Source organism: Schistocerca nitens, chromosome 2 (assembly GCF_023898315.1).
Source record: "Schistocerca nitens isolate TAMUIC-IGC-003100 chromosome 2, iqSchNite1.1, whole genome shotgun sequence".
In the NCBI taxonomy this organism is placed as follows: Eukaryota; Metazoa; Arthropoda; class Insecta; order Orthoptera; family Acrididae; genus Schistocerca; species Schistocerca nitens.
Genome location: NC_064615.1, coordinates 43,165,821 through 43,189,976, shown reverse-complemented (window position 1 = coordinate 43,189,976; position 24,156 = coordinate 43,165,821). Strand labels below are relative to the sequence as shown.

Genomic DNA, 24,156 nt, shown 5'->3' with positions numbered 1-24,156 from the left:
ACTGTGATAGCTGGCGGTGGTTCCATAATGGTATGGGCTGTGTTTACGTGGTGTGGACCGGGTCCACTGGTCCGACTGAACCGGTCATAGGGTGGAAATTGTTATGTTTGACTACTTGTAGACCGAAACTTCCTGGCAGATTAAAACTGTGTGCCCGACCGAGACTCGAACTCGGGACCTTTGCCTTTCGCGGCCAAGCACTTGCCCGCGAAAGGCAAAGGTCCCGAGTTCGAGTCTCGGTCGGGCACACAGTTTTAATCTGCCAGGAAGTTTCATATCAGCGCACACTCCGCTGCAGAGTGAAAATCTCATTCTGGATACTTGTAGACCATTTGCAGCCATTCCCGAACAACGACGGAATATTTATAGATGACAATGCGCCATGCCATCGAGTCACAATTTGTCAGGACGGGTTTGAAGAACAATCAGGACAATTGGAGCTAATGACTTGGCCACTCATATCGTCCAATATGAATCCCTCGAAAGGTTATGATACATAATCAAGAGGTCAGTTTGTGCACAAAATCCTGCACCGAAAACACTTTCGCAGTAGGCTATACAGGCAGCAGGCCACAGTATTTCTGCAGGGCACTTCCAACGACTTGTTGACTACATGCCACGTCAAGCTGCTGCCCTACGCCAGTCTAAAGGAGGTCCGACATGATGTTAGGAGGTATCATAACGCCCTCAGTGACACTGTAGCGAGATGGAAGTGCTTCTCTGGGCGGTATCACTAACCTGGTGTCTTGCTGCTTCGGTAAGTCCCTCGTAGCACAGTAGTAGCTCTCAGTCGCCAGGTTCCAAGTAGGTGGTGATCCTGCTGAAGTGGAGTGTTCAGGGATGCCAGACGTTATTTGTCAACAACGTTTGTACTATACTTGTTTTAATACAGAAATTGCTTTGTCACACACGTCACAGAATCAGAATTTGCAATATGGCGGCTCTGGGGTACGCCGTTATTTTCGACCCTTTACAACACATTAACACAGTTTTCAGACTTAACATAATGATAGACACTGCCCACGACACGTGGCGTTCTTATAACTAATAACTTCACTTTCTATGTTGTTTAGAGCCGCCCCGGTTACTCGACCGTGCGTTTTGAGTGGCTCCTCGCGACTGACTCGCCCTCTCTTCCCGAAGGACAAGAGAGATCCCCCCTTTCTCCCTCAGCCAATAAGGACACTTCTCTCGTTTCCTACACACACACACACACACACACACACACACACACACACACACACACATATATATATATATATATATATATATATATATATGTGTGTGTGTGTGTGTGTGTGTGTGTGTGTGTGTGTGTGTTTATCCACACTTTTAGCCAATGGGCGTTTAAAAAAAAGAGATGAGGCCCCTTCACGCCCGCACCAACGTGGTGACCAAACCAAAAGTTCTACTGTCACCTCCGTAAAACATGTTAGTTATCTAGTAAGTGGATCACAGGAAGCTGGGCTGTGATGTTGTCCGTGCGTCTGGGTAAGACTACGCATTAACACGGTCCATCAGGTGATAGATAGTGGACGAAACGCGAGTGAGGGTAGCGATTTGAAGAGCAGAGGGAAAAAAGTGCCATGGCTCGTGCCGTGGGAAAAAAACCTCTGCGACAGTGGGATGGGTAGAAAGAGCAGTAGTGGCTTACTAGCTGCGATAGCTCATGCAAGGTTGGATTTGTTAGTATGGGTATCATGCATCATTACCGTGACTAGCGATGGCGATGTGTCCCAGTGGCTGCAGCTGCTGCATTCCTGGAACAATCAAGATCGTTATACAGTAGTGGGAGATCGGCCATACATCGTCTCACTGTGTGGGGGATGTGTGGAGCTTGTCTGCATGCAGTGTACGGTGCGGCTTCCCTGTGTGGTGCCAGTTATTCGGCAGTATATTTCAGCCGGACATCCAGTAATGGCGTCTGATTAACAGGGGCTCGCCTGTGCCGTTATGTTTGCGTATGCTTGGCCATAGATGTTATGCCCTTACAAGTATGTCTTTTGGTCTTTTATGTTTCCATCTATGGTTGTGGTCGTAGTTCCCCAGATTCAGAATAAACGGGTTCTGCGAATGTCTGGAGTTTCTGTATAGTCTTGTGGTGAGTTTGTGGATTACCTCCGTGAGAGTCTAAGGCGGTATTCCCGGTGAAGGTCCGCGATGCGTGTGTATCGTGGAGCATTGCTTATGATTTTGAGTACTTTGTTTTGTATGAGCTGCAGACGACGCAGGCGTGTAGGCGCAGCGTATCCCCAGACAGGAGCTGCGTACGTCATCAGGGGTCGGATAAGTGTCATGTACATGGACCTCGACACCCTTCTGTTCAGTGTGCTACGCCTGTTGAGCATAGGATAGAGCTGTTTGAGCCTCGCGCTAGTCTGTGAGGTATGAGTGTATTAGACGCAGCAGCCCGTCGGGGAATCCCGCGTCGCTGAGTTTGCGGATGAGGCCGTTGTGCCATAGACGGTCGAAAGCCTTTCCGATGTCCAGGAACATTGCCCCTGTAGCTTTGTTTATGTTGAAGCCATGTGTTATATGTTCAACGACCCGTAGGAGTTGTTGTGTTGTGGAGTGGTGATTCCTGAAGCCGAATTGCTCCGGTCTCAGGATGTCATTTGTTATGCAGTGCCTAGTGATGCGTTTGAGAATCACCTTCTCAACAATCTTACTGAGCGAGCTCAGAAGGCTGATGGGTCGGTAATTTTGTGGGAGGCTGTGGTCTTTCCCCGGCTTCCTGAACATCAGGACCTTGGCCGTCTTCCAAAAGGCGGGGAAGTGTTGGTGTTTTAGTATGGCATTCTTCATGTGTGTTAGGTACTTAGTTGCTTTATCCGTGAACTCCTGGAGGACACGGTTTTGAATGCCATCATGACCAGGGGCTTTCCTAGCAGCGGAATGCATTATAGCCCAGGAGACTTCGGCTGTGCTAGCATGTCGAATGTCGTCGCGCGATGGTTGGGCTAGAATGCGTGTAACCTCTTGGTCAGAAGCAAGTGTGAACACTGGATCAGATGGTACCAGGTTCGGTGTGAATGACGCTGCGAGTGTTCGGGCCATTAGTTCTGCTTTCTCTTCCGCTGAGTATGCAGGTCCGTCGGGCCCTTGAAGCGTTGGGGTGTATATTTTCTCCCTGGTGAAGTATCGGGCTAGTTGCCACACGCCAGGTCGTGTGGTGTCCAGCCCTTCGAGCTTTTGGTTCCACTGTTGTGTTCTATGTGTTTGTATTTTATCGTGTATGATGCCCTGTAGTCTGTTAATGTGCCGTTTGAAGTACGGACGCCTGGTGCGCTGCCATTGTCTCCTGAGGCGATTCCTCATTGAGATTAATGCACATATGTATTACAGTATCCCATGATTTCTGTCATCTCAGTGGAATGCGACATAATACACGATATACAAAGAAATAATTTTCAGTATTATACGTACTCAGTCGGAGCAGTTGTGATTCCGTTTTCACCGTGGCAGGAGTAAAAGCGCATCTGTATAAGAGGGGCGATGTGATGTTCTGCCGGCAGAGCACAACTCGCAGTTCTACCTGGAGTGCAACCTGTGCGCGTGTTCCTCCGGAGAGCTGACGTGCACGCGGCGACAGTGCGACAGCAGCGCCGCCGCCTACAGCGGCCAGCCGTGCAACTGCCCGCCAGTGTACGCGCCAGTCTGCGCCGCCAGCGGCGTCACCTACGCCAGCGCCTGTCTCGCCAGGTCAGTGTTGTCCTGCTACTGCTGCTGCTGCTGCTGCTTTGCTGAACATCACTCGTACCAACTGAAATTACTCTTCACTTTTCATCTATCATTAGATGCAGAAATGCCTACGGCAGTGGGCACTCGTCTCTTGTAGATCTCTTGAGTGTTATGCCCACTTACAAGTAACAAAATGTAATAGTTCAACATCGAGAGTACGAGATGTAATTTCTGTCTATGAACCTTTCCACAGATCAATACTGGACTTGCCATACTCCATAGAGCTAAGTATAGGAACAGATGCTACAGACACACTGAATAAAACAAGCACAATGGTGAATATCGATACATACCAAAGGGCAAGTTTTGGCTTAATCTACCTCATAATAAATCTATTTTCTTATTCCTTAGGGGGGTGGGGGTGGGGAGCGGTAATCAGGCTTCTGACCACCACGATTTTCTCCGCTATCTCAGTCTCTTCATTCCAGAAAAGCACTTACAACCAACCTTCTCACTTATTTGTTGCATATATTTCAATCTAAGCCCTCGCCTGCAGTCTTTGTCCTGTACAGCTCTCTCAAGTCCCATGAAAGGTATGCTCTGATAAGCTGACACACATCTTGCACCCCCTTCTGTTTCCTAGGGTTTTGCATAAATTCCTTTCCACACTAATGCTATCCACTAAGCACAGCAGAGCGTATCATGAATATTATTAAAATTATCAGGTTTGATTCCATTGGGAAGCAGGTGTGCCCAGCGACTACAGCAATCAGTCGCAAATAATTTTTATTCCACATCCAGATTTTATTCACCGTGTCGCCGTCTTTAGTTCATTAAATGTAAGTTCAGTGAACTCAACATTTGACAGGAGTGGTCCAGCTAAGACTATGTGCATGTATGTCGTTTTGAAGTTTTAACTTACATTTACTACACTGGGATTGACCACTGTGTGACCGAAATCTGGGTGTGGAATAAACATTATTTGTGAACAATTGCTCTACGCTTTACTGCTTGAAACTATTAAACCTGCCCTATGAGATTTCTCGGTGATACATTATATCTGTATCTGTACACGACTCTTAATCCAGAATTACGCGCTGTGTTCACTCTAGAAAGAAATGTTCCATCCAGTCGCAAAACGAGATTGTTATACCTTTACGAATGTAGTTCATTTAGTAGACGGCAGTGCAGCACTGAACCAAGATCATTTTCACCAGGGAGTCATTATTCTGCTATCGAGAAGAAGTGAATGACACTAGACGATAATTCTGTAGACCAGTTCTAATTCGTTTCTTGTTGATGGCTGTAGGCTGCAGACTGTGCTCTTTTCTAGCTGCGGGGAGAGTGTATGTGCTTTAGGGACCAACAGTAAATTGCGGTCGGCAGTGAGGCTAATTCGATCGTGACTTCTATACAGAAGTTGACAGAGAGGCCATCGCGATTTGCAGGCGATGGAAGTTGCTTTTCAACAGTAACAGTAAGATGCTTACTGCGTCAACTCTCTTTGTAGCAAGTTTTTGAAAACAGCCACAAGTCGCACTTAGTATTTTTTGTTTCCGGTTCCGTTCTTCAAGTGAACTATAGCATCATCACAATATACACTGCAAAAGGTACAAACTGAGATATACGAAAACGTACATTGGTGTTACGTACTGTAAGTATTTTATTTCCAGTATGGTGATTCACGTTTAAAGTTGTCTGACAACACTATAGATTAAACTGACTTATATTACATATGAAGTACATTTAAAGTACAGTAGTAAATGATGACATTGGCAGTACCAAAGAATAAATTAACTTTTCAACAGTACTTGCAACGTCTATGGTACAGTTGTCCAAAGATAATTTAGAATTACAGGAAACTAAATTTACGTTTTAATCGCCTCTTTTAAAGGTTTGTGTGTAGACATCTCATATCAGTACGTATCTGCTTATCTTTCAGAAAACACACGTGAATCAATTAAAATCTCTTTCAAAATGCATTATAAAAATATATATTAAAAGTCTTTACAAATATGCATTCAAAATAAGATAATACGGCAGGAATTATATTTTGCTTACTTACTTACTGCACTTCATCAATCAACTGCAAGAACCCACGTAAATTAAATTCGTTTTGTTCGTTTAATTAGTTTTGCATATATTTCTACTTTTCTACGAAAATTTCCAGTTCTTCCAAAACATTTAACAGAAGGCCTTTGTCTGAGAAGCGGATAATTTTCATGCTGCTTGAATCTCAACTAAAGTATGTTTAGATGTTCTCAAACGTTCAGCTAATACTGTACGATTTGAATTTAAATTGCAACGTTCCTTATAACACATTTTAAACGCTCTTCAAGTACGTGCTCTGACAATTTTGGCAATTCATTTTATACACTCCTGAATTACTATATTTTTCCTTATGTACGTTCTTTTTCTGTATTTTAACTTTCTGTCTTGGGGAACATCTTGCAACAAGGTCTGTTACATGACGTTTGTCTGTGAGTGTAATATACATTTTATTTTCTGGTGGCTTTCTATACTATTGTTTTTCTTCCGTTTAATTTTTTCTGTGCATTGTTGTACAATTTTATTATATCATGTTCTTGGTAATTGTTCCTTAATGCTGTCTGCTTGATTAAAATTGAAATTTGTGGTAAGTTCCTGTGGGACCAAACAGCTGAGGTCATCCGTCCTTAGGCTTACACACTACTTAATCTAAATTAATCTAACTTAATGTAACTTCAACTAACAGCACACACACCAATGCCCGAGGGAGGACTCGATCCTCCGACGGGGGCAGCCGCGCGAACTGTGGCAAGACGCCCGAGACCGCACGGTTAGCCAGCGCGGCTCTGCTTGATTGTCTGTAATTCTGTACCTCTGTTTTCGTCTGTGAGTGGTAACTGTAACATTCTGTGTAAAGATGAGTAGAAATATCGTTTTTGATTAGAACTACTCCCAATAATTATACCTGAATATGTAGGTTACGTGTAAACTTTAAACAGATGTTTCCCATTGAATATACTAATTGACAAAACGAGAAAATTGATACAACTATCAGTTGCATGTTCAATTGTGAACTTAATTTTTGGGTGCATCTGGTTGAGTTCGTCTGTTACTTCATTTAAGTATTGTTTGGTTCCTTCCAACAGAACTATAGTGTCGTCAGCAAAGTGGTGATCGTACAGTGTTTTCTGCTTTATATCGGTTAATTTATCAAAAAATCTAATTTCCAAGTCATTAAGAAACTTTTCTGACAAGATGCTGGATAAACTATTTCCCATCGCTAGACCGTCTCCCATGAGGAAAATTTTTTTCATTAAAGATAAAGCACCTGAAATCAAGATTTTATTTCAGAAGGTCCGACACCTCTACAGATTCATCTGCTATTACAGTACTATCCTCACCACTTTTTATCATTAGAGCTCCTGCATCCATATTTTTTTATTTGGTTGTGTCCTGCCCACTCGTTTAATACAGGGTGCCTAGGAAACCTGCTTTCTCGGATCGCTAGACAACAATTCAAACCAATCGTACTAAAGGATTTTTGTTACAGTAAGATAAATGACAATACAAAATTGTTAAGCCTTTCTTGGCCACTTGTTCACAAACTGCCTATTGGCTTCTGTCTCGGGTTCTTCGGCCGACGTTCATCTACTGATTTTACTGACGTTTCGCCAGCACTACTGGCTGGCGTTGTCAAAGCTTCATCCTCCATTGGCGGTGGTGAACTGGAGCCGAGCTCGCGGCCGCAGACTATATGTACCTGGCGCGCCAACGTCCGAGGGCTTCTCCTCGGTCATTTCCGGTACGGTTCTCCTCTTGCTACCTGCGACGGTCGTTCGCTGCAGCACGGGAAGCCAGGATCCGTTTACCTTAAGGCTTTCTTCTTTCTTGTTGAAGCCGTTCGCGTGATTTTGTATTTCTTCAACGAGAAAGAGGAAAGCCTTAAGGTAAATGGAACCTATCTTGCCGTACTGCAGTGGACGACCGTAGCAGGTAGCAAGAGGAGAACCGCACCGGAAATGACGGCGGTGAAGCCCTCGGACGTTGGCGCGTCAGGTACATATAGTCTGCGGCCGCGAGCTCGGCTCCAGTTCACCACCGGCAATGGAGGGTGAAGCTTTGACAATGCCAGCCAACGTCGGCCGAAGAACCCGAGATATAAGCCAATAGGCAGTTTTTCTTAAATGACAATACTTAACTTTGGCAATTTATAATGGTGACGCAAGCAAATGGCGACAGACAAATAAGAAGACTCTTTATTATATACAATTCCAATACAGTGAAACAGTACATTTCCTATGTCACTGCTGCAGCGTTCGTAGAACAGGTCGTCTTCAACTGGGCTGCGGCCAGGCGGTGCGACGCTTACGTCCTCTTCGTGTAGATGGCGCTACTGTCTCGTTGTCGTCGTAGAGAGGGGTCGGTCAGCTTACTATCGGCTGAGTCGTTTCACAGCACACTCTGCTCTAACATTCTGGCCCGTCGTGCCGGCCCCCGACTTTACGCCGGAACATATTTAAAATTTTTAACTGTGCTAAATTCCCGTATATTAGAAGTATTTGCATTTAATGCATGATGTAGCGCTTTGCTCCTTCGTAAGGCTACTTTAGTTTCTTCATTTTTGTTTATTTGACATAAATACGTCATAAATTCTTTAACGTCTTTCTTCGATAAATTTTGCTTCAAATGGTGCTGAAGTCCGTTCCCCTAATAAGTCTGCCTCACTCTTGTTTACCTATACATCTGTTACATTGATGGGCTTATCATAGAATTTATTTTGTATTTCTGAGTCAGTTATGGTGCCATCTGTAGCGAATAGTGACAAATTATAAAGTTCCTTACAGTGAATAACACTACACTTAAGTCCATCATTTTCGACCCTAATTAGCACTTCATTTTCCACTGCACTGCACTATACTGGAGTTAGAAAGCTTCCTAAATGTAGATATAGACCATACAGACGCACATTAAGTTCTTGTTTCACTTTGTATGCGTCTCTGATTTCCGCTTTTATCCGGTTCACCTCCGCTTTAGGTATGATCCGTTGTTCGTTGTGAGATGAATTCCGGATTTTAACTCTTGCATATCTAGGAACGAAGCCGAGTTGTAACCATTCTCGATTGAATTTAATTTTCTTGTTAATCCGCATAATTTTTTATTTCATCCTGAGGTACCTGTGCACTTTCCTCTCTTTGTAGTGACAGAGCCTACCTCAATATAAGATATAACATTTCGGCCGCCATTCTGCTCTTAAATGCGTCGGTCTCTGTCTCGCCTCCAAAAGTAGTTTGTTGCATTTTGTTGACAGGAACTGCATTAAAGTTTGCTTGACTACATTTTCTGACTTGACTGACAGAATAACTTTGCAGGATCAGCAGCGCGTCAATGTTAGTGTTTAAATGTCTGCCCAGCAGCAATGACACACTCTCCTCCCGCCTGTTGCAGCACGTATCACCTACCAGCTATCAGTCGCTACTTACTATCTAACACGCAAACCGACCAGTGTCTGAGCGGTGCAGTCGAAATACTTTGGACTGCCTGAATGTGCGCGTTCTGCCCTTAAGCATCGCAGTTGTCGCCTGGAAAGATATGTCTCCAATCAATCGGGATTAGGAATATTTTGTGGTTAGCGTTCTTTTGCTGTGTTACGTGCCTATGGGTGAAACATTATTCCCTGTAGGCACGTTGCAAAGTCAGCTTTGACACACATACAAATTCGAAAACCTTACGAGGAGGTGGTCATGGTGACATCGAAACACGATGACTTGTTTCTAGTACCAGTCTGTCACGTCTCTAAGTCAACTCATCTAACTGCGACGATTTCGTATTGCCTACCGCCACATACCCACAACTTGTTGCCATGTCGTACGGCAGCAGTTGATAGGTTACAGTGGTTCATTTCTTCTTCTAATAAAAATAGAGAGTGGGATTTTCCAACTGTGGGCTCTTGCTTGATCATGGTATTCTAACTCATTAAGTTGTCCCCTACAGGTATTTCCATACGGTGGGATCCAAATATATATGCTTACCTAATGTCTTCTAAAGATGTTTATTGTCTTCACTGTAATTGTTCTTCGTAGGTCGTTGTTTCTAACATAGCCACTTTCAACAGTGGAAGTCACTGCGGTTGTTGAGATCGCTACTGTTGTCAGTACAATCATGTCCCAAACCTTTGACTTAATGAAAATGGATTCCACTTTATTTATTTGTCCAAGTGGAATGTATCAACACAGTAAAGTCAATGCCCTACGAGAGCCAGTAAAAATTTATAAGACATTATAATAACGACGATATCTGACCGTAATGTGGAGAATCTGAATTTTGTACCTAACATCACTTTCTTTTCTCGAGAGTCATTCAATTTCAGACCAAACATTTCCAAAGAATTTCTAACAAATAGGGTACCTCCTGGAGAGTTGGACCACTGGGTGACGCGGACCATTGGCATATTTCACAAATGTGCCGCTGGAGAGTAGTTAACGCTATTTGCAAGAAAGCTCTTTCGTGACCAGATGTGGTGCAGAAGTGTTGCTGTCATTTTCGTGTTAGTTATAGAGAAAAATCACATTCTGTCTTCTGGTTAAGCGGCAAGTTCTATCGTGTGGTTACACAATTTTAGTATTAGGACTTAATTTGCACAATATCGATGCAGTTTTAGTACTGTGAGCTTCACAAATCTGTAGACATGAAACTAACATAAAATGGACACAGAGTTCGCTACCAACTAACAGAAGTCGCGGTGGTCTATCTCTCCCAGACAATCGGGAGAAATGGAGTAGTGTTATTCAGGAGACATGGACTACTTGTTTTAATGTGAGTGAGATGAAGCACATTAAATTTAGCTTCAATGCATGTGTGATAATCAGAAGGGAGATGGCCAGAGTCTCAGACTATACTTATTTGTCAGAAAATATGTCTGTGCCAACAAATGCAAGAGCAGAATCTTGCACACAGGTAAATCAATAACTTCTAAGTTCATCAAAACACCTACTGATCCCAAACACACCAAAAGAGCAGTTATCTGCACGAATCAAATTCTTACCGCTATGTGGTTTCTTACTGTGGTTCACAGCTTCAGCATCCACTAACGCTACAACTAAAAATTTCAAGATTACCACCTCAAAACTGACTACCCCTGAGCTGCCGCAGACCAAAAAAAAAATGTTCCGAAGAAATATCACCTGTTCCTGCTATTGATAAAACCGCGAATTTTGAAAGGAAGCAGCAACTGTTCCAAAAGGAATAAACTGTAACCAAAGGAATAAACTCTGCTGGAAACCTTGAGACTGTAAACATATCTATGTTGGTTTGGGAAGCAGGCTACACCTGCGTGTGACTGTGGTTCCGTGCAAGGCACCCCAGAACTTGTGGTGTATGAGTGCCACCTCTTCAATGACGTAGCCAACGACCTACGACAACAGCTTCCGAATAACGACATGTACCACCTACTAAGGCATGACAACATCTTCAATGTCTTGAACAAGCTAACAGACGAAATCTCGAACAAAGTCCTTAAGAACTTTCTAAGGGACAACCATTAATCTGTAAAAAATCACACCAACTCAGTCTCCGTGTACCTTTCCTGTTCCGCCGGGACGGGACTTGGCCAGCCGCTTCACGGCTGGAATCCGCCTTGCTCTGGACTAGGGGGGGGGGGGGGGTACAAAAACCGAAAACCGGACAGGACCACGCACCAATTACGACACTAGATGTAAAATTAGGTTAGACATAGAAGATAGGATAAGGCTTTTAGGATAGACTGTAGCGAAACCAAGTTCAGGGCCAGCCCAGTGACGGGGCATGCTCACTGGAATTAGCTCAAGAGAAAAAAGGTATACAGTGATCACCAAAGGAAAATACTAGTGAAGAGAAAAGCAGAGTGAAGAAGCTCAATAGGAAAAATACTGCAAATAGCTCATTGTGTTCATCAGGTGGAGACTTTGTAGAAGATTAGGAAAATAACTTTGATATATGAGATGAGGATGAATGCATTAGCTGTGGTGAAATCTGTTATGAAACAAATAATAATTACGATTGGGTTAAGTGCGTGTTCACGATTGTCAACATTTGATAATAAATGTAACTGCTGTGATGAGATAAATACAGGCTAATGCTTGATCAAAACCAACAACTCATTAGAAAAGCCAGTGTGCAGTCAAGATTTATAATAAATTGATGAAATTGTTTTTAGTAAAAATTTTAATAGTATAGTTCTGTATTCATTACAATACATTCAAGACAAAAATATAAAATTTTAATTAACTCTTTTCTTCTTGTGTAGCCATTTTTATGTGGTCCATCTCTACGAGTACACTGGTCTAACTCATCCACACACGTATTGGTGGGATGGATCACGACTGTATATCTTCATCTTTTTACACACTGAAGAGCCAAAGAAACTGGCACACCTGCCTAATATCGTGTAGGGCCCCCGCGAGCACTCAGAGGTGCCGCAACACGACGTGGCATGGACATGACTAATGTCTGAAGTAGTGGTGGACGGAATTGACGACATAAATCCTGCAGGGGTGTCCATAAATCCTTAAGAATACGAGGGGGTTGAGATCTCTTCTGAAGAGCAAGTTGTAAGGCATCCCAGGTGATATGTCCAATAATGTTCATGTCTGGAAGTTTGGTGGCCAGCGGAAGTGTTTAAACTCAGAAGAGTGTTCCTGGAGCCTATCTGTAGCAATTCTGGACGTGTGGAATGTCACATTGTCTTGCTAGAATTGCCCAAGTCCGACGGAATGCACAATGGACATGAATGGATGCAGGTGGCAGGTGATAGGAATGGATGCAGGTGACCACACTGGATGCTGACACGTGATAGTTGTATCTAGACGCATCAGGGGTCCCATATGATTCCAACAGCATACACCCCACGCAATTGCAGAGCCTCCACCAGCTTGAACATTCCCCATTTGACATGCAAGGTCCATTGATTCATGAGTTTGTCTCCATACCCGCACACGTCCATCCGCTCGATACAATTTTAAACGAGGCTTGTCCGACGAGACGACATGTTTCTAGTCATCAACAGTCCAGGTCGGTGTTGACGGCCCAGGCGAGAGGTAAAGCTTCTTGTCGTGCAGTCATCAAGGGGACGCGAGTGGTCCTTCGGATCCGAAAGCTCATATCGAAGGTGTTTCGTTGAATGGTTCGCACGTTAACACTTGTTGATGACCCAACTCTGAAATCTGGTGCAATTTTCGGAATGGTTGCACTTATTTCACGTTGAACGATTTTCTTCAGTCGTCGTCGGTCCTGTTCTTGCAGGATCCTTTTCTGGCCGCAACGATGTTGGAGATTTGATGTTTTACCTGATTCCTGATACGCTACGTTCGCAGGATCGAATCCTGCCTCGGGCATGGATGTGTGTGCTGTCCTTAGGTTAGTTAGGTTTAAGTAGTTCTAAGTTGTAGGGGACTTATGACCTCAGATGTTAAGTCCCATAGTGCTCAAAGCCATTTGAACCATTTTTGGATCCCTGATATTCACAATACACTCGTGAAATGGGCGTACGGGAAAATCTTCCCATTTCATCGCTACCTCTGTAATGCTCTGCCCCATCGCTCGTGCGCCGACCACAAAACCACGTTGAAAGTCACTTAAATCTTGATAACCTGGCATTGTAGCAGTAGTAACCGATCTAAGAACTGCTCCAGATACTTGTTGTCTTATGTAGGCGTTGCCGACAGCAGAGCTATATTCTGCCTGTTTACTTATCTCCCTATTTGAACACGCATGCCTATACCAGTTTCTGTGCCGCTTCAGTGTATGACACTGTATGCTAACACGCTACCAGACTCAAAAGAAGTTGAAAAACACGCAAGTTTTGCGCTGAAGAAAATAAGTGGTACACCTCTCCCACAGTTAACCAACATCATTTATTCCTAAAAATCTGGTTCGTTTTACAAGGCGTTAAGTGTTCACGTCACCTAGCACCGAACTTCTGCCGTAGCCTAAGAGTCCCACCAAACGATACAAGTGTAATGTGCTACGAATACAAAGAAAGAAAGATCCCTTATCATTTAGCTACAATATAGCAGGTCGGCAACTGCAAGCAGTTAATTCCATAAATTATCTGGCAGTACGCATTAGGAGTGATTTAAAATGGAATGATGATATAAATTTGATCGTCGGTAAAGCAGATGTCAGAATGAGATTCACTGGAAGAATCCTAAAGAAATGGAATCCGAAAACAAAGGAAGTAGGTTACAAAAAAATGGGTCAAATGGCTCTGAGCACTATGGGACTTAAATTCTCAGGTCATCAGTCCCCTAGAACTTAGAACTACTTAAACCTAACTAACTTAAGGACATCACACACATCCATGCCCGAGGCAGGAATCGAACCTGCGACCGTACCGGTCGCGCGGTTCCGGACTGTAGCGCCTTGAACCGTTCGGCCACTTTTGCCGGCGAAGTAGGTTACAGTACGCTGCTTCAATACTGCTCAGCACTGTTGGATACGTACCAGATACGATTGATAGAAGAGACAGAGAAGATCCAACGGAGAGCAGCGCACTTTGTTACAGGATCATTTAGTAATCGCGAAAGCATTACGGAGATGATAGATAAACTCCAGTGGGAGACTCTGCAGGAGAGACGGTCAGTAGCTCGGTACGGGCTTTCGTTGAAGTTTCGAGAACATACCTTCACCGAGGAGTCAAGGATTATATTGCTCCCTTCTACGTATATCTCGCGAAGAGACCATGAGGATAAAATCAGGGAGATTAGAGCCCACACAGAGACATACCGACAGTCCTTCTTTCCACGAACTATACGAAACTGGAATAGAAGGGAGAACCGATCGAGGTGCTCAAGGTACCCTCCGCCACACACCGTCGGATGGCTTGCGGAGTATGGATGTAGTTGTAGATGTAGAAGTGAGGCAGTCTAGTGAGTGTCTCGCATTCGTGCTCCCTGTATGCTGAGACGGGGTGTCCGGTGTTGCAGGTGTGCGGGCGCCGGCGACGGCGAACTGGAGGCTGGCGCGTGCCCGGAGCGTGATCCCTGCTCGCGACACGCGTGCCCGCGCGGCCAGCACTGCGTGCCGCTGCGCAGGGCGTGCCTGGAAGGAGCGCCGCGGCACGCCTGCCGACAGCACCACTGCGGTCAGTAGCCGCCGGCGCCGCTGCTGCGCTGCCGTAGCTCTCCAGTGGGAATCTGCCGCTCTCCAGCCGAGTGTCAGCTGATCTTGAAACTCTCTTGCAGATTAAAGTCCTGCACTCGGACTCAAACCCTAAACTTTGACCTTCGCTGGCTCTCACAAAGTGATCTGTCCAGGGCTGTACCTCGACGTTTGATCCGAGTCAGACAGTGAATGTTTTTTAGTGGTAATCATGATCTGGGTATACAAGGGAAGAGGGAAGTTAGACATCCCAGCGACTTCACGTTACTCGAGACGGAGCACAAGCTCCAATTTTGTCTAGGATGGGAAAGAAAATCGGCTGTGCCGTTTGAAAGGAACTATCCTGGCATTTAGGGAACTTATGGAAAACCTAAATCTGGATGGCCAGATATAGGTTTGAACCGTCGTCCTCCTAAAACAAGTCCAGTGTACTAGCCACTGCACCACCTCGCTCAGTGTATTGGTATACAGTCCTTCAATAGAAATGAGTATGTTTTGAGTCTCATGTTCTATATCAATAGACAGGTGGCTTACTTTCTTTCTTTCACTTACACCATGGTCCTGCAGCGATCGCAGGGTCGGCGTGGTTACAACGGATTTGGCAAGGTTAGTTTTACGGGTGGCCGGATGGCCTTCCTATCGCCACCCCATACCCCCCAGGATGGGATCAGTGTACCCCAACTGTCTGCATCTAGTGTAAATCGTGAAATACTGCGAACGTGTTTCAAATGTCTGCGACGCGTGTAACTGAGTCATAACGTGGGGACCAGCCCGGTATTCACCTAGCGCGATGTGGAAAACCGCCTAAAAACCACATCCAGGCCCTCGTCGTGAATCCGCCGGGCCTATTCGATCCGGGGACGGCGCGCCTACCCGAGTCCATGAAACAGCGCGTTAACGCTCTCGGCTACCCTGGCGGGTAGACAGGTAGCCATAGTATTTATATTTAATACAGGGTTATTCATAACTACCTACACGGTTTCAGGGGGCGAGTCCATGAAATAAATATTCAAATACAAATGAATTCTTAATACAATTTCGTTTAGATTGGTCTAAAATGTATAAAAGAATTTCTCCTAGGACCATACAGGCAATTCTGATTTATAATTGTGAGTGTGTAGTACCTATGAAAATGCTTGTAAGATTTAAAACGGAAAACGTACAGTACATGCAGTAATAACAGTGAAGAGGTGAATTATTCATGCATCAGTTAGTATGTAATGCCATAGTAAGGTAGTGGACTATTTATGCATCGCTTATGTACTGCATGCGCCCCATGTATTTCGGGTCGGATCTAATAAATATTCTCATAGCTATCAAAAACTGACAATCAGGAATTTTTAGGGCTCTGAATGACGTTAGGAATCTGTAGGGGACTACGAGGAATTATTTCATACTTTCCATAAAAAGATCTCCCACTTCAGGTACATGTTGAAAAAGTCTATGTTGGGGAATAACTGGGCGATCAACAAAGCGAGATTCACCGAACACAAACAGGACTGCAGGCTGGGACAGGTTGAAAGGTTGTCCGGCCCGGCGGAGCACGCTCTGTGTGAGACCTACCACGTAGTGACATTCGCCGACACGTAAGTTCTTGCTGTAGCGAAGAGGTGTCGCGCCTACTTGTTCATGGAACCTATAGAAATACACAAAAGTGACAGTAGCATCAACAAGAAAGAAGAAAGCATGTATGTAAGTCTGCAGGCTTTCGTGGCCGTTGTCATTGAAGTTAAAAGCTTCTAGGTTATTAGGCCGCGTCATGTTTCTTCTAAAATGTTGGACGTTTCGACCCCTCTGCTGGGATCTTCCTCAGGATCTTTTGGTGTCCACTACTGCTGGCTGCTGGGATCTTCCTCAGGATCTTTTGGTGTCCACTACTGCTGGAACAGTGTTCTAGCAGTAGTGGACACCAAAACATCCTGAGGAAGATCCCAGCAGAGGGGTCGAAACGTTGAACATTTTAGAAGAAACATGACGCGGCCTAATAACCCAGAAGATTTTAACTTCAAGAAAGCATCTACTTGAGCGGACCATGGATTCCCATACTGCAGATACCGACCGTTGCAGGTAGCAATAGGAGAACTACAACGCTAATGACGACGGAAAAGCCCTCAGAGGTTGACGCGCCAGGTACATATAATAATCTGCGGTCGTGAGGGTGAAGCTTTAACAATGCCAACCAGTCGTGCTGCCGAAACGTCAGAAAAAAAAACAAGAAACAAACGTCGGCCGAAGAAAGCGAGACAGAAGCCAACAGGCAATTTATCGTCTCCTGCTCTATCTGGAAGACTGGTGCATTAACCGTATATACGATATTTTCGGATAACACAGCCTAGTTAAGGAAATACTGCTAATGACGCGTTTAGCCTTTGTCGGGTGTCGTCATATTACCTACAGAAAGAGTAATGGGAAAATAATAGGTGTCGTAGCGGCCCCTTATTGTTAGAGGGCCCGCAAAATCGACACGCAAGATAGGTTGCCGACCCCTTTTCGGGAGCGCGGTAAGGAACATCTCCCAGCGGACAGAAACAATAAACACGAACTACTTCGCCAGACAACATGTGACAGTGTTCCACCAATCAGAACTCATGACTTATGTAGCACTCCGCCGACCTGGCTTTATAAGCACGCCTAGACCGTCAGACCGGCAGTGTTTACCAACCGCTAAGAATAGTTCTCGCCTGTACTTACGCCTACCCTAGCCTTGTATTCACTCGGTGTAACATTGCAGTAGCACGTTGGATTCTGCATTTTGTAGAGTAGATTTTGGTCAGTATTTTTCTTCCATTGTCTTGTTTCCTATTTCGTTTTCCCACCACTAGAGTTGTGGTTTTTTCTTGTTGCGCTTGCGTTTAAAACTTAGTGTATGCCAAGAAGGCGCTTTTTTGTTTGATTATAACAAAGAGTGTTCAAATTTGGGGGCTTTTAGTTCTTTTTCCTGCCGACCGCAGGACACAACAATAAATAAGATATGGTTCTATAACGCAAGGCTGTAATATATTATGAAAATAATTTTTTTACAAACCATGAATCGAAAGACATTCGTCTAATTGTTCTGCTGTGGAGTAAGCACATGTTCAGATAGAGCTGAAACGGAAATTTGCCTAGAAAGTGAACACGAATTGATAAGCTAACCGTAAAAAGGAAAAATGAATCAAACATTTTAGTCTGAAAAAGACTGTATATTAATGATTCAGTTTTATTTAAATAATTATTTTCTGCTAATATCTTGTGTGTGTGAATTTTTTTAGTTAGTTTCGAACATTTTGATGCGATTACAACAGAAATACGTGGCACATTCCACGTTTGTTTTGTTTTCCCCTGACTCAGCAAACATATTGCTTCCTCCTACGAAAGTCTCGTGAAAATATCAAGGAGTTAAAAATTAGATAAAGATTTGAGCTATACAAAGGCTTATCAGGAATCGTTATTTTCAAGAACCATTCGCGACTGGAACAGGATAAGAGGTAAAAGGCAATGGTGTGCGAAGCATCCTCTTCCACACACCAGTCAAGAAAATGAGTTGTAGTGCCTTGTCTTCCTGTTCTTAGCTACACTGAAAGATAGAAGTCTTCAGCTCACCGAGAAACGCTGGGGCTAAACAAAGTACCCTTCGCCGTGCACCGGACAAAAAAGCAAGTTAATATTGCATTATGGTTCACGTCTGAGATATGTTCAAAATTTCACTTCTCTCGCTCTACGGGAGCTTAGTTTAAATCAACTGCAAAACTGGTACCGGACAGACAGATAAAAAAAAGCGACTTAATAGAAATGTCGTAAAATAACGTATCAGTGGAAGACGCATCTTACCACATTTAGATTTGTAACACACAGCATAGTGTAATTGCAGTAGGGGAAGACGTGTCCAATAATTTCATATTTTTCTTCGCGTCTCTTACACTGCCATCTGTTCTGTGAATAATATTCGGTACTGTCGAAGTCTGTCGACTGATAACATCTTTGTTCTTTGCCTAAATTATGATGTAAAGACTTAGGATCAAATGGAAAATTATTTCTGTTCATTTTCACTGTAAAATTTTCAAATATTGTCATTAATGCAGGAGTTATTGCTATACATTCTACAAAACACACGTTATATAATGCAACAAAAGAATCTTCAGCTCCCATGTTCGAATTTGCTTAGAACAAACTCTTGCCTTGAAATCTGTGAATTTATTTCATCATTAATGCACCGTGCCTGAACTGTAATAGGTCTATGTGTCTAACGCCTTTTGTTTGGCAACTTGATGCTCAGATACGAGGGGTCTGATTTCGTGAGGCTGTTGATATGGGGGTGGGTTTCCGAAGGAACTCAAGTTCACTGCTGCCCCTCGTCTTCATTCTTTGTCCTCTTTTAATATAAGTTTCTGTGAAATACTTTATGCAAACTACTGCTTCATGGCACACTTCCAAATCATTTCTGTTAGTGGAAGATGTCCATTTAGCACACAGGGGTCTCTCTGTAGAAAAACAGACTGAAGTGACATATTCTTTATTCGATTTCTAGTTGGAAATGCAGTAAGGCACATAACATTTCCTTCTCGTCTGAAAAAGATTCACAAGAAAACCGTTTATATGTTATACGGATACATGCAATAAAAAATGATACGGAATGAGATTCTCACTCTGCAGCGGAATGTGCGCTGATATGATACTTCCTGGCAGATTAAAACTGTATTCAGGACTCAGACCTGAACTTGGGACCTTTGCCTTTCACGGGCAAGTGCTCTGCTGACTGAGTCACCCAAGCACGACTCACGACCCGTTCTCACAGCTTCAATTCTGCCAGTACCTCGTCTCCTACCTTTGCAGAAGAGCTTCTGTGAAGTTTGGAAGGTAGGAAACGAGATACTGGCAGAACTGAAGCTGTGAGGACAGGTCGTGAGTCGTGCTTGGGTAGCTCAGTCATTAGAGCACTTGCCCGTGAAAGGCAAGGGTGCCGAGTTCAAGTCTCGGTCCGGCATGCAGTTTCAATTTGCGAGGAAGTTTCAGAAATGCTACATCTTGCAGTATCAGCTGCACAGATTTAAGATGTTAATTGGAATTAAAAACCTGTAGCAAATATCCTTTTCTATGTTGTGCAATAATTTATTGTGACTGTGTAACGCAGTTTTGACCGAATGATGTAAGTATATGAAGCAGAATTTTAACAGTTCCTCCTCTTTGCTGCAGGTTGACTTAAAGTATTATGAATAGTAAAAGAAAGTGAAAGTATTTTAGTAGTCCACTGTGACTTAAGTTTCATGGTATAAATATCCGACAAATAAACCTCCACATGAAAACAGGAAAATCCCAATAACACGTACCATCGTTCGGTGTGTTCTCTGTCTCGTTGTTCAAGTCTTCAATCTTACACCTTCACTGTACGTAACAATATTGCACATGTATCATATTTTGGAGCAGCCGCATCACATTTAAGAATTTCAGCACAAGAAGTGATACACTGTTTTTATTGGGTTGTCACAAAGAATGCTCGGGAACACGCAGCCCCGCAGGACAGCTGCGACAGAGTGGTTGCCTGTCTGTTTGCTTACACAGTTCACACACAGTGACGTGTACAATAGAGCTAAATAAGGCTGATCTATTTCGTAAATAGACTGTTTATTGTCTGCAGTATATACCATTATTGCCGACAATATATTGACATTTCTCTGAAACCTTATAAATGCCATTCTTCCAAAATGTGGGGGTTTTTAGGTTGATGAACTCTACGAGGTTCAGTCTGCAGTCCTTCAAGGAAGTAAGACGTTTGCCATTCAGGGAATTCTGCACGGAACGGAATAGAAGAAAGTCGGAAGCGGCAGTGTCTGGCGAGGAAGGCGGTTGAGGTCACATATCCCACTCATAGCAACGCATCTTTAGATGGGGCACCGTAGAGATATGTTGTTTGGCGTTGTCGTGGTGAAAGACGACATCGTGTCCCAGGTCTAGTCGTTTCTCATTAGTGGCTATCCTGAGACGATCCAACTGCGAACCGTATTTCTCGGACGAAGTTCGCAATGCAGGCCGCCTTTGCAGTCCCACCAGATGTACAGCAGAACCTTTCTCGGATGCAACACTGGTTTAGGAACCAATTTGGTGGCTGTCCTGCCTTGTGCCACGATTTACTCCTCCGGGCATTGTTTTACACTTCTCATCTCCAGTTACCTGCCGTTCCAGAAAAGGAACATCCTGAATGCGTGTTCATAAGGAGTCACAGATGGACACCCGTTGAATGAAATTCGCTTCACTCATTTTCTAAGGAGCACATACATCTGAATATTTACGTAACCCAGCTTCTTCAAGTTCCTGGCTACAGTAGCATGAGCGACACTAAAGTCCAGTATCAACACCCGCGTTGTCATATGTGGTTTGTTGACTATCACGTTCAAATGGTTCAAATGGCTCTGAACACTATGGGATTTAACATCTGAGGTGAGCTTAGAACTACTTAAACCTAACTAACCTAAGGACCTCACACACATCCATGCCCCAGGCAGGATTCGAACCTGCGACCGTAGCAGTCCCGCGGTTCCAGACTGAAGTGCCTAAAACCGCTCGGCCACCAGGCCGGCTGACTATCACGTCATTAAGCCGTTCCACGACCCTAACCGTTGGCCCTCCAGACCGAGATTTGTCTGATAGGGCAAGACTGACAGCTCGAAAACGACTGAACTACTTTTGACGTGCTTGGACCGTTACTGCATCGTGCCCATGTACAGCACAAATTTTATGTTGGAATTGTACGACGGTTTTCCCCTTATGGTAGTAAACCAGAATATCATGCCGGAAATGTTCAATCTTGCTTTCCATAGCTTCTAAACACACGTTCACGCTGTTCCATGCAAGGCCAGGCATAAACACACACACACACACAATATATATATATATATATATATATATATATATATATATATATATATATATATATTCTATGAAGATGGTATCTGGTCTTTCGGACATATCCGAAAGAAGAGATACCTTCTTCATATATATGTATAGTTAAGGTTCACCGGCCATTTGACTATCTTCTTCTGTGCAGATGCACCAACAGTGCCCGAACTCTTACGGCAATCGGCAAAAAGCCGCGAGGAATAAGTTTAATAGGCAGGGGCACTATGAATAAAGTGCGGGACAATAAGTTGGGAATGTGGGTCTAACGGGAGGCGTGCCAGAGATAAGTTACTGCAGTCGCACTATCCTCTGTGTCCTCGGTTGCTCAGGTGGATAGAGCATCTACCATGTAAGCAGAAGATACCGATTACAGGTCCCGGCCGAGGCATACATTTTTAACTGTCCCCGTTGACTTATATCAACGCCTGTATGCAGCTAAGGGTATTCATTTCATTGTAATTTGACAAACATACACTGACATATCCAGTAACGCATCAGGCTGTCGACCTCTAAGTCGTAGGGGCGGTTAGGCAAATGTATGTGTTCCGCCGGGAGGCTCGGCGGGTGCGGGGTTTGCAGGCGCAAGACGAACTTATGAGTCAACCTAATATTTTTTCTTGTTTATATATATGTAACTTTAAAGAAGTAAATACAGTGAAACTTCCTGGCAGATTAAAACTGTGTGCCGGACCGAGACTCGAACTCGGGACCTTTGCCTTTCGCGGGCAAGTGCTCTACCGACTGAGCTACCCAAACACGACTCTGCAAGGTTCGCAGGAGAGCTTCTGTGAAGTTTGGAAGGTAGGAGGCGAGGTACTGGCGGAATTAAAGCTGTGAGGACGGGGCGTGAGTCGTGCTTGGGTAGCTCAGGTGGTAGAGCACTTGCCCGCGAAAGGCAAAGGTCCTGAGTTCGAGTCTCGGTCCGGTACACAGTTTTAATCTGCCAGGAAGTTTAATATCAGCGCACACTCCGCTGTACAGTGAAAATTTCATTCCAAATACAGTGACAGGTTGAAGTATCGTATAGTTCCTACCATTTAAAATGTTTTCCTAACAGTTCCTTATTTTCTTCAAAAAATAAACGTACACTTTGTATTTTGGTATCGTATTTAGGTCTCTTTTCCCTAATAAGAATATGTAAAGTATCGAGTGATTCAAGATGATCTTTTAAGTCTCTTGGTTTCTTACAGGAGATTGAGTGAGAAATTATAATTCATAGAACAAGACAAAAAGTTTTAACTTTTGGTGCAGTATTGTTGCAGAAAGAAAAGAGATGACAAAAAGTTAAAAATATAAAGGACACAAATGTTGAACGTGCCCCTTTACTACTTGTATGGCCAATCCTATGCCTGGATGAAATCTGAAGGAATGTCTTGTTACAAAACGATCGGCAGAACTCTCTCCACTATTGGGGCTTACATCGCCAGTCGGAAAACCAATGGCTAAAATATTTGCATATATGATGATGGTATCTGTTCTTTCGGACATGTCCGAAAGAACAGATACCATCTGTGAACATGCAGCTCGTAAGAATGAAATTACAGTGGAATGAATACCCATAGCTGCATACAGGCGTTCATAAAAGCCAACGGGGACAGTTGAAAATGTGTGCCCCGGCTGAGACTCGAACTGGGGATCTCCTGCTTACAGAGCAGACGCTCCACCCAACTGAGGCACCGAGGACACACAGAATACTGCGACTTCAGGGACGTATCACTGGTACGCCTCGTGTGAGACCCACATTCGCAACTTATTGTCCCGCACTATATTCATAGTGCCCCTGCACATCATACTCATTACTCGCGGCCTTACTGCCGATTCCCGTAAGAGTTCGGGCACTGTTTGTGCATCCGCACAGAAGAAGATGGTCAAATGGCCGGTGAGCCTTAACTCTATATGTGTATGAAGATGGTATCTGTTCTTTTGGACATATCCTCGTTGGCTCAGATGGGTAGAGCGTCTGCCATGTAAGCAGGAGATCCCGGGTTCGAGTCCCAGTCGGGGCACACATTTTCAACTGTCCCCGTTGACTTACATCAACGCCTGTATGCAGCTGAGGGTATTCATTTCACTGTAAAACATTTGCGGTCGGAAACGCAACGTTAACGTCACGGGTCGGAAAGCCCACGACACCGTGGCACACATGTCAACCTGCTCACAACAGCCTGTTCTTCTGCTGTGTGTCCGCAGTGGAGAAGGTGGAGTCGTGCAGCAGTCGGCCGCACGACCCCGTCTGCGACACCGAGGGCGAGGAGCACCCCAACCTGTGCTTCCTGCTGCACTACTGGAAGGCGCTCGCCTACCGCGGGCCCTGCCTCGTGAGTCTCTCTCTCTGTTAATGCTATCAGCTTACGTATTATGTCAAGTATTCTTCAATATTTTCTTGTGTGTTCCTTGACTGTACAAAGTGTTTCAAAAAGGTTCAGCCGATTTCACATGACCGTATCTGTTACGTGAGTGAAAACAGAAACCTGGGGTGAA

At 44.2% G+C, this 24,156-nt stretch overlaps 1 protein-coding gene across 1 annotated transcript in view; it reads left to right on the top strand.

The window, feature by feature from the left end:
- Window positions 1-24,156, top strand: part of LOC126234308 (reversion-inducing cysteine-rich protein with Kazal motifs-like) — a 354,561-nt gene that overhangs the window by 310,271 nt on the left and 20,134 nt on the right. The window contains exons 13-15 of the mRNA XM_049942994.1: window positions 3,516-3,702; window positions 14,628-14,785; window positions 23,866-23,993. Coding sequence (XP_049798951.1) covers window positions 3,516-3,702; window positions 14,628-14,785; window positions 23,866-23,993 — 473 coding nt within the window. The remainder of the gene's footprint in view (window positions 1-3,515; window positions 3,703-14,627; window positions 14,786-23,865; window positions 23,994-24,156) is intronic.